At 48.3% G+C, this 10,773-nt stretch overlaps 2 protein-coding genes across 2 annotated transcripts; one reads left to right on the top strand and one right to left on the bottom strand.

The window, feature by feature from the left end:
- Window positions 1-276: 276 nt before the first annotated feature.
- MED31 (mediator complex subunit 31) lies at window positions 277-6,459 on the top strand. Its single transcript, XM_084273018.1, has 4 exons — window positions 277-333; window positions 4,364-4,441; window positions 5,050-5,146; window positions 5,870-6,459. The coding sequence occupies exons 1-4, from the start codon at window positions 324-326 to the stop codon at window positions 6,063-6,065; spliced, it is 381 nt and encodes a 126-aa protein (XP_084129144.1). The 5' UTR covers window positions 277-323; the 3' UTR covers window positions 6,066-6,459.
- A 1,496-nt stretch (window positions 6,460-7,955) lies between these two features.
- On the bottom strand, window positions 7,956-10,339 carry TXNDC17 (thioredoxin domain containing 17). The gene is made up of 4 exons (XM_084272832.1): window positions 10,142-10,339; window positions 9,190-9,271; window positions 8,858-8,933; window positions 7,956-8,252 (listed from the first exon to the last, which is right to left on the bottom strand). The coding sequence occupies exons 1-4, from the start codon at window positions 10,281-10,283 to the stop codon at window positions 8,184-8,186; spliced, it is 369 nt and encodes a 122-aa protein (XP_084128958.1). The 5' UTR covers window positions 10,284-10,339; the 3' UTR covers window positions 7,956-8,183.
- Window positions 10,340-10,773: the final 434 nt, after the last annotated feature.

The raw sequence follows: 10,773 nt of genomic DNA, 5'->3' as shown, positions 1-10,773 counted from the left end.
CAAGACCTCCCCTTACCCTGGGAAACCTGCACAGGAGGGAAGGGCAGCCCCGGCTCCGCCGCTGCGGCTCTGCCCTGCTCTCCGCCGGCCGAGTGCGGGGCTCTGGAACCCGCTCCCCGGAGCCCCCCAGCCCGCTCCCCGCAGCCCTCCACGGCTGGCGGGGCTGCCCAGAGCCGCCGCTCCCCCGGCGCCGCCCGCCGCCTCGCGTTGCCGGGCAACCGCCGCCGCCTTCCCGGCGTGCCTCGGTGCCGCCTTCCCACGGGTTTCCGTCCTCCCCGTCGCCATCTTGCGCCTGACCGAGTGGTGGAGCCGGGCTGGCCGCCATGGAGGCAGGTGAGGGGTGGCGGCTGCCGCTGCCTGCCGGGCGCTCTGAGCGCTGGGTCCGGCGGGACCGAGGGGCGGGCCGGCCGGCCAAGCGGCTGCGGCCCGGAGAGAGGAGCGGCCCGGCCCCGGCGGGCGGCAGGTGGTGGTCGGGTTCTGAGCCCGCTGCCTCAGGCGAGGGAGCTGCCGCTGCTCCGCGGGCCCTCCTGGTGCGGTCGTGGGCGGCCCGGGTCCAACACGCCGGGTCCGACACCCCGGCTGCGTTGCCGCTGTCCGTGGCTTGTCTGGAAGTACCTGCGGCCCGCGTCCTGCACAGGCCGTGGAGGGAAGGTGGCGAGAGGGCAGCGGAAGGTGCACCCGGGGCTGCAGAGCTGAATTCCCCCTCCCCAGAGCTCTTAAACGGCTTTTGCCGCGGGTGACTCCCCGACCTCGCTTTTGGCGCTTGTCAGTGTTGCAGGAGCCGGAGCACAGGGCCTCCCAGCAACCCCCGCCCGCCCTGCGTCGTTCTTCCCGCAGGAAGCATTGGCTTCCGCAGCCCTGACGAGCCCTGGGCTGGCTGCTCTGCCCCGATGGCTTTCCAGAGGGAGGACGGTGTGTTGAGATGCAGCCTTTCCAGAAGCGGGCATCTCCCGGGGTTAAACTCTGCCGATGGCCGCAGCTGGGACTGGAAGTGGCTCCGGTGGTGTGGGTGAGGGGTCCCTGGCAGTGACAGCTGCCTGCCTTGGCTTGGTGGTGTTGGCGACGGTTGACTCGTTGTTACCCCTGTGCTCTGCTTGCGTTGTGCTGCTTTTCTGTTATCTGTTGGGGTTGGCCACGAGCCAGCAGTGTGCCCTGGGGGCTGAGAGAGACAATGGGATCCTGGGGGCATCAAGAGGAGTGTGGCCAGCAGGTCGAAGGAGGGGATCCTCCCCCTCTGCTCTGCCCTGGTCAGGCCCCACCTGCAGAGTTGTGTCCCGTGCTGGGCTCCCTGGGAGAAAAAAGACAGGGATCTCCTGGAGAGAGTCCAGAGGAGGCTTCGGAGATGATGAAGGGCCTGGAGCATCTCCCCTCTGAGGAAAGGCTGAGTGAGCTGGGGCTGTTCAGCCTGGAGAGAAGAAGACTAAGGGAGGACCTTCTTAATGTTGATAAATATCTGAAGGATGGGATGCAGGGGGAAATGGGCAGCCCCTTTTCAGTGCTCTGTGGGGACAGGACAAGGGGCAATGGCTGCAAGTTAGAGCATAGGAAGAACTTTTCCCCAGTGAGGGTGCCGGAGCCCTGGGACAGGCTGCCCAGGAGGTTGTGGAGTCTCCATCTCTGGAGATATTCCAGCCCCGTCTGGACGCTGCCCTGTGCAATATGAGCTGGGGAGCTGCTTTGGCAGGGGGGTTGGACCCCATGAGCTCTCCAGGTTCCTTCCAACCCCTGGGATTCTATGATTCTATGATCTTGTTTTCCCAGGATCTAGCTGTTCCTCTATAGTACCTCAGTGTCTCAAGGCTCAGAGATGCAGTCATGAAGGAATTAGAGACTTGTCATTAAAATATAACAGCAGATAGAATTAATCAAATTGCTATCATCTAATTCTTGTATTACAAGCATTCTAAGTATGTTGTGCTTTAAACCAGCCAGGAGCTAGAACAACCACACAGCCGTTCACTTAACCCCCAGTTTGGATGGGGGAGAAGGGAAAAGGGAAAGAGAATATTAATGGACTGAGAAAAGAACAGAAAAGGACAAGAATAACAGTGAGGAAAGAATACACAAATTATGAACGCATGTTGCTCACAACCCAGAGCTGATGCTCAGCCAGGTTTTGAGCAGCTCTGCTTCCCAGCCAACCCCCAGTCACATACAGAACATGAGATGTGGTGTGAAATAGCCCTTTGGCCAGTTTGGGTCAGCTGTGCTGGCCATGTCTGCTCCCAGCTTCTTGTGGGCAGGGCAGTGTGAGAACAACAGCCCTTGATTGCTTGACAGCAACTGAAATGTTAGTGTGCAATAATACTAGTCTTGTACTAAACACAAACTCCAGTATTATACCAGCTGCTAGGGAGAAAAGCTGTTCTATGCTTGATGAAACAGAGACAAATTATTACAGAAATAATTATTCCTACTTCAAGTATATTATTTAGTTTTCGTTTATGCTACAGAAATTAAAAGAAGTAAAGGCAGTGCAGGCTATTTCAAACTGAATGCCAAGTGACTGTTTAGTAGTTTTGAAAAAATGATTTTAAATGTAGAATTGTTATTTACATGGTTTTTTTTTTTCCAGTCAAAATCTCCTATTAAAGATTTCATTGAGTTCTCCAAACAAATACAAATACAGGTGATATGTTAAAAACCAGGTGAGGGAAAAATGTAATAAACAACCTGAATTAAATATAATTTTTTATACCAACAGCAGAGAGATGTTTTTCTATAGTACAGTGACACTGAAAAGATTAAACTGAAAATACTGCATTTTACTAAAAATAAGAAAGTCACTTGATTCTCTGTTCTTATGCTTTTGTTTTTTTGGTATGTTCTTTGCCTCCAGCCCATATAGTCACGGGCAGAAATTAAGTGAATTTCTTATGACTGTAGCTAAACAGGCAAAAACTGCCAGTGCCTAGCTTTGGTTTGATAGCAAGTACAAGTAAGTAGGCTGTTCTTCCACATTTCACCTTTCAAGATGGGACTGGTTGGCAGAATTTCAGAATACTTTGTATTCAGAGGAACCTTTGGAGATCATCTAGTCCAATCCCCTTTTTATAGTAGGATCAGCTAGATTGGATTGCTCAGGACCTTGTCTAGCCAGGTCTTTAGTATCTCCAAGGATGGGAGATTGCACAGCCCCTGTGGGCAGCGTGTTCCTATCATCAATCACCTTCACAGTAAAAAAAAAAAATGGGTGAAGCAGCCCCTCAAAAAAAACCCCAAGCAAACTAAGTCCCCTCCCCAAACTAAAAGGAATCACCTACGTTTCACTCTGTGCCCATTACCTTTTGTCTGGGTATGACTGAGAAGAGTTTGATTCTGTCTTCATTCCCTCATGTACATATTGATGATTCCAAAGCCTTTTTTTCTCAAAGCTGAACAGTCCCATCTCCCTCATCCTGTCTTTGTATGTCAGAAGGTCCAGCCCCTTAATTATCTTTGTATTCCTTTGCTGGACATGTTCCTTCCTGTATGTCCATGTCTTACTGGTCCTGGGGAAGCCCATAGTTGGATACAGCACATCAGATGAGGTCCTGACAGTGCAGAGTAGAGGGGAAGGATCCCTTGACCTGCTGGCCAAGCTTTTCCTGATGCAGCCCAGGATGCTTTTGAGCTGCTTTGCTGCTGTGGCTTATTGCAAGACCCACCCAGCTTGTCAGGACCCCAGCTCCTTCCCTGTAAAGCTGCTTTTCAGAAGGTTGAGCCCCCAGCCCAGACTGTTGCATGGGGTTGTGCCTCCCCAGGTGCAGGATCTTTGTATTTCACTTGATGAGGTTCCTGTTGGCCATTCTGTAGCCTGCTGAGGTCCCTCTGACTGACTGCACAACCCTCCTGTGTTTCAGCCTCACCTCCCAGTTTTATCCCATCTACAAGCTGCTCATGTGTGCAGTCTCCTCACATCAGCTAGGCATCAAACAGCACTGGTTCACCTCTCAGCCCCAACAGTACACCACTGGCATCGGTGTACATTGTCCTATGGCAACATGGCAATATTCTCATATATCAAGATACCTTTCAGGGGAAGGCTGGCTTTTAGTCCTTTTGAAAATCCATACAAGGAACACTTCAGTTGGCTGTTAGCAGTTCCCTATTCTTAGCTTAATTTTCCCTGTACAAATATTCCAGGGTTTGCCATTCTTCCTTATTCCTTCTCTCCAGACAGAGTCTCAGTGGGCATCACTCCATTCTTTGTGCTTGGCTGTAAAAAACCCAACGCTGATTCATGTAATGAAGGCTTTGCTAAATGAATCCAGATTTATTATGGGGAGTTACTGCTTTTTCTCCTGTCTAAACATGTCTCTGAGAACATTCCTTTCACATTCCCTGTGTGTGACCCATCCTTACTGTCTTTCTTTTGTATTAGATGATACAGGAAATCGCCTTCGGTTCCAGCTGGAGTTAGAGTTTGTTCAGTGTCTGGCAAATCCAAATTACCTCAACTGTGAGTATTTAGCAGTAAATAGAAGGATCCTGAGGAATTAATACAGTTTAATGGTGTTTATTATTACTGGTAATGCTGAATAGCAAGAGGAGTCATGTGTCAGTCTGTAAATAATGTATCTGGGTTACTAATAAGTGGGCTTTTTAAAATGCAGAATGTTTTATTTGTTTATTGAAACAAAAAAAAAATGCATCAGGTGGAGAAAAAATAAGTTCAAGTATGTTGTTAAAAAGTAATGTCTATTTAACAGTATTCTTTTATCTGAAAACAGAATTTTGCTAATAAGTGTTTCAGGTGCTATACTGAATTCTCTTGAATTCCCTGCCGATTTTGATGCTACAGTCAAAATTTCCTGTTTGAAAAAGCATTTCTCTTCCTTGCTGTTGTATGAGAGATCCATACTGTAAGGGAGATAAGATGTAGAACATTTTTCCCTATGGATTGTTTTGGGTGGTTTTGTTTCCACTTTGAATTACCAATATTTGATTGTAATGATAATTTTTTACTGAAGTGCCTCTTTGTATAGTTTTCTGAATACATCATCTTCAAGTTTGGCTGATGTTTTTTTCATGAATCTGTAACTACCAATTCCTTATTTGTCATTTCAGTTCTTGCACAGAGAGGATACTTCAAAGACAAAGCTTTTGTAAATTATCTTAAATATTTACTGTATTGGAAAGAACCTGAATATGCGAAATACCTGAAGTAAGTGTTAGAATTCTGGAAGTTTCTGCATTTTAATGATTTGCTGTTTACCTTCTGTTCTGTACTGTACACCAGCATGTCAGTATTTGATTTCTTACTTTTGTTCTCCCCACTGTGTTGATGCACAACATAAAATTTTCCATTTCATACAGTACAAATGTAGCAAGAATAGACAAAATTGTAAAACTTCTTTCATGGGCCGTGCATGAAATCCCCCATCTGCAGCCAGTATCTGTGCTTTACCAGCTGTTTAAAGTAAAAATACTGAACATTATGATACAAAACTACTTCAGTTAGGCTCAGTAAGCACATTTTAAAAGTGATTTTGCATTGTTGATGCTTACATGAAACAAAAGGTGACTTTTTATTTCCGTGGGGGTATAAAATCCTTCAAATTTTGGGAGAAGAGTTGTTATATTCTTTAAATGAGCTATGGAAACATACTGTAGTTGTTATGTATTTGTTTTAGTAAAATCTAGCCATTAGAAAAGCTACTCTTAAGCAGGTATATCCATTTATCAACTGTTCTGACTCCTTGTTTCCTAGCCTAATACTGAATTTAACTGAGATGCAGCATATTGAATATGTACAGTCTTAAATGGTTTGATACTTGAGTAGGGCGCATACATGATAAAACTAATCAACTACAGAATTATTGGAGACTCCAGTCTTGGTGTACCTGGTAAAAACTTTGTATTGAAAGTGTGTTTGTTTTTAATCCAGGTATCCCCAGTGTCTGCATATGTTGGAGCTGCTGCAGTATGAACATTTCCGCAAAGAGCTGGTAAATGCTCAGTGTGCTAAATTCATTGATGAGCAACAGATTCTTCACTGGCAGCACTACTCACGGAAGAGAATGCGCCTCCAGCAAGCACTTGCAGAGCAGCAGCAACAACAAAACAACACCTCTGTAAAATAATGCTCACAAGAGTGATGATAAACTGTACTTTGTGTCAGGTGAGGTATTTACAGGAGAGGAATAAACCCTTTTGTAGAATCACAGACTGGTCTGGGTTGGAAGGGACCCCAGGATCACAGAGCTCCAACCCCCCTGCCACAGGCAGGGACACCAACCTCCAGGCCTGGAGCTACACAAGGTTGCCCAGGGCCCCATCCAACCTGGCCTTGAACACCCCCAGGGACGGGGCACCCACCCCTCTCTGGGCAGCCTGTTCCAGCCCCTCACCACTCTCTCTGGAAAGAACTTCCCCCAATTTCAACCTTCCTTCCTTCAGCTTCACTCCATCCCCCTTGTCCTGCCAGTCTCTGCCCTTTGAACAAGCTGATTCCCCTCCTGTTTCTCTGCTCCCTTCAGGGACTGGAAGGCTGCAATGAGGTCCCCCCACAGCCTTCTCTTCTCCAGGCTGAACCAGCCCAGCTCCCTCAGCCTCTCTCCGTAGGGGAGCTGCTCCAGCCCTCTGAGCATCTTTGTGGCCTCTTCTGACCCCTCTCCAACAGTTCCCCACCTTTCTTGTACTGGGGTCCCAGCTCTGGCCACAGGACTCCAGCTGGGGCCTCAGGAGGGCAGAGCAGAGAGGGACAATCCCCTCCCTGTCCCTGCTGCCACCCCTCTGCTGATGGAGCCCAGGATCCCATCGCCCTTCCCAGCTGCAAGAGCCACTGCTGGCTCATGGGGAGTTTCTCATCCCCCATCACACCCAGCAGGGCTGCTCCCCAGGAGCTCTTTTCCCAGGCTGTCAATATGTCTGGGATTCCTCCAGCCCAAGTGCAACACCTCACACTTTTCTTTCATCTTTTTTAAAGATCCAAAACTGATAAATACCTATTTGTAGTATGAATAATTTTGTAAGAGGATTACATACTGCAGGTATCCATCCCTCTTGATTTTGAAAACCAAGCATATTTTTGAGGGCATGGACACTTGAGTGATTAACACAAAGTGTAGCTCAGAAGCCTGTTCCTTGGAGGCATAGTTCAGGAGACACATGATGTGTCTCAAAGCCTGGCTAAGAACTCCCTCAAGTACTACTTGTTACAACTTCAGGATGAGTAAAGTTGAAGTGATGATATTGCACAAAATCTAATTGTGGGCTTTTGCCTTGAAACTGAGATATTGTATGTAATTGCTGTTTACCTGATAATTGTTGCTGGTGGTCTGACAGTTTTCCTTACAGCATGTTTGAGTTAGAAATCAGAGTGTGACAAGGACTGCAGCAGTGGAGATGAGTAATAATAAACTTTGCAGATGCTCAACAGAAGGAAAGAGGCTGTAGCTGTACCTATTCCATTAAAGTCATTTTACCTTAATCTGGGTTTTCTGCCAGTGAAATAGTGGCTGCTCTTAGGCTTCTCTACAGTATCCATAGTGAAAAGTGTTGCAAAGAAAGGTGTAAACAGATGCAGTAGTGGAAAAGCATTTGCCATTTATTCCTGTATAGTTTTTACCTTAAGAACACAAATCATGGCAGGTGCCAGGAATTTAATTGACATGTTTTAGATTGTTTTTGTGCTGCATTCATGTTATATTTTGTAGTGTTGTAGGAGCAGGTATTGCAACCATTAACCCTTAACATATGATCAGTGACACCAGGACTGTCAGGCTTCAGCTTACCATACCTAGACTGAACAGATCAGCCATTAAACACCTCTGGTATTTTAAACTTATCTTAACAGCTTCAGTAGCCACGTAAAGTCAGAGTTAGGAAGAATGAGGAGGTTCTTCTGTCTCTCCTGCTCCTCACCCCCCTTTTTTACTCTTCAGGTATAACTTCACACTTAAGTCTTAACTCTTCAGTAAATGTAGGCTGCTCTCTTGGGTTTATGAGCTCAGTTCCTTTGAAAAGACACTGTTTGCAAACTCAAGTTTATTTGAACATGAAAAAAAGATCATACAGCTTTTTTGTTGTAAGATTTTAGTTGAAGGTTTGTATATAGAATTTAGTGACATTTGTCTGGACTAACCTGACATAATCAACAATGAAAGTTGTTGGGTTTTTTTAAAGTTAAGGATTCCTTGAAAAGATACAGCAAATTACTTCAGAGGAACATCTCTGTAAATTATTGACAACTGGATGATTTAGTCTTCAGTAAACAACATACGTACAAGCTCTGCTTTAAAACATTCTTCTTCAACCAGCTTCTGAGGCTGAAAGAAAAGTTGAGATGTTTTAGCAGCCATTCAAAAACCTATTCTAGACTTGAGCCATTTGTATGTACTAACATTAGTTGTGCTCCAGCAACTGTTTTTCTGGGGACAGTGAGGTGAAGCAAGGAAGCTGATTCAAAAAATGCCTGAGGGTTTTCTGGCCTTGGAATTGGTGTTTCTAAGAAAGTAACTGCTACTTGAAGTAATATGCACAAGGTAGAACTTGAGCTGTAGTCTGAATCAACAGCATGCTGCACGTAACCTTGTTTCACTCCCATTAATTCAGTATTTGGAGTTTTTTGTTAAATTTGAGTAGCTGCAAGTCAGGGAACTAATGGTAAGTTGCTAAGAATGTTCTCTACCCCATAACCACTACATGCTAAGTGTACATATTTTCTTTACTATATGTTTATTATAGACAACATTACAGGGAAAGCAGAGTTTTCTTGAGAAGCTGTTTGAACCAGGAAGCATGTATGAGTGGGAGCTGTTCCCAACTGTCTGCTCTTTTTAAACATGCATGACTGATTAATTTACAGCCATAAGCTCCTTCCAGTTTCCCCTCTGAATGCCTGTAGAGCCAGAACATAAAATAAGTTACTTACTGTTCCATATTTAAGTAGTGTAGGCACTCCTGTTAGTTTCAGATTCTTCCTGAATTCATTGTTGGGATCCTTCCAGCTGTTTGGGAAGAAGGGGTTAAGCACAGCTTGTAGAGGTGTGGTTTCAAGTCAGCCTGTTAAAGGATGATTCAAAGGTCTTTGTCTCTCACCCCCCCAGCCCACTTCTCAGAACAAGCATGCAGATAGTTCACATTAGGGATAGTCAAGAAACTCAAAAAAGCCCCATTCCTTGCAGAAAAGGACTGTTGTTCCACCAGGTTAATTAACCTCCAACAGCAAAGCAGTATCAGTTGCTGGAATAAAAAGTTACTTACTAGGCTCTGTCTCCTACTAGGCAGTAGATGAATACAGACTCATCAGGCATGTTCTGAAGTTCATTCCTCACAACTGGTTCAGCTAGAGAATATTTTTTAAAATCTATTAGTAGTTAGTACTTTCACTGTGCTGCAGAATCACAGAGCTCTACTTTGACCAGCAAGGCTGCTGATTTTTTTTCTGCTTCAGGTTGAAATCTGTATTTCCTTGTCTGGTTATCCACAAACTTTATAAATTCACAGGCTGGGGGCTGGTCTTTGGGTAAAGGCCAGTTTCTGCTTTAACAAGTGAGGAAACCCACCACTGTCTCCTGTGTTCTGAAAGCCCATCAGAACAGCAGTAAGCAAGTGACATAGATGCTCTTAACACAGGTAGGGGATCCAGAAAGTGCCAGAGATTTCTGAGGAGCTGCCTCCATTGTCTCCTGCCAGGCACTGACTGGAGACACTGACACAGACACTTCTGCCTCCTGAAGTACAAAGCTGAGGTCTATGAACCGATCATGAGACTCACATCTAATGGTTTTCTGCACCTTTGTACCAGCCTGGGCTGAACGCCACGTTACGCTACAAAGCGTTCAGTGGAATGGGGCTTGCAAAGCCTCGAGCAGCACAGAAAGCTCGTCAGGAAGGCTTCAGGCAGCCCCCGGGCACAGCCAAGGCTCCCAGTCAGCTTCTGGAGCTTGGAAGCTGCAGCGCGACGCCTGAACCTCCCCCGGTCCGTTCGCGATCCCGCTGGGTGCGGAGGCGGGTGCTGGGAGGCCGCTCCCAACCAGGCTCTGCCAGCGGCCCGCCTCAGGGGGTACCTGGGGGGCACCCGGGGCCTCTCCGGGCAAGCGGGACACAGCGCGTAGCCGCGGGCAGGGCAGCCGGGCCGAGAGGCAGCGGGCACAGACCCCGCGCCCCCAGCCAGACAGGCGCTCCGGCGCCTCCCCCGCCCCGCGGCTCTCACCCGTCACGCAGTCCGGGCACCAGCTCTTGCCCTCGGCGTCCTTGTCGCCGCAGAAGAGCGCGAAGATGGGCCGGCCGTGGTAGCGCTGCGCCGTCTGCACGAACTCGGGATACCCGCGGACCTGCTTCTCCTCCCAGCCCATGGCGGCGAGCAGCGGCGGGTTCTGCGCCGGCCACCGTAGTTCCGGGCTGCCCCGCCGCTTCCCGGCAGCCTGCGCGGCGGCGGTCGCCCGGAGCTGTTTTGAACCGCGTCCCGGTAGGTCCCGCTCCGGGCCCGGCTCGCCCGGCCTCAGCGGCGGCGCTTCTCCCCCGCCCGCCCGGGACGCCGTGAGGGCGGCGGCAGCGGCCGTGCCGGGACGTGAAGCCGGAGGGAGGTGGCAGCGTGGGCTGGGCGGTGTGCGAGGCCCGCGGGGCTGGGGCAGGGGACGGGGCGGCGATGGGCAGCGTTAGGCGCTGCGCCCTGCCTCCCGCTCCTCTTTAACTCTCGGGCGGCGGGGACAAGGTCCCGTCGGTCTCCGCACGCTGCTTTTCTTTTACATCCTTCTCCAGGAAGACTTAGCTGAGCGCGCCCTGGATGTTTTGCTGTGATGCCAGCGGGATTTTGCGCTGATTTGAGCGCCGCCTTAGGATATC

This window comes from Gallinula chloropus (genome assembly GCF_964237585.1).
Source record: "Gallinula chloropus genome assembly, chromosome: 19".
Lineage (NCBI taxonomy): Eukaryota > Metazoa > Chordata > Aves > Gruiformes > Rallidae > Gallinula > Gallinula chloropus.
The sequence above is the reverse complement of the archived record's forward strand: the minus strand, read 5'-3'. Positions and strand labels throughout refer to the sequence as shown.

Coding starts and splice junctions, on each gene's coding strand:
- MED31 (XM_084273018.1), top strand. Junction 4,442..5,049: donor AAATCCAAATTACCTCAACT/GTGAGTATTTAG, acceptor TTGTCATTTCAG/TTCTTGCACAGAGAGGATAC. Junction 5,147..5,869: donor GAATATGCGAAATACCTGAA/GTAAGTGTTAGA, acceptor TTTTTAATCCAG/GTATCCCCAGTGTCTGCATA.
- TXNDC17 (XM_084272832.1), bottom strand. CDS start 10,283: ATGGGCTGGGAGGAGAAGCAGGTCCGCGGGTATCCCGAGTTCGTGCAG. Junction 8,934..9,189: donor CTAGTAGGAGACAGAGCCTA/GTAAGTAACTTT, acceptor CTTCCCAAACAG/CTGGAAGGATCCCAACAATG. Junction 8,253..8,857: donor CACTACTTAAATATGGAACA/GTAAGTAACTTA, acceptor CTTTTCTTTCAG/CCTCAGAAGCTGGTTGAAGA.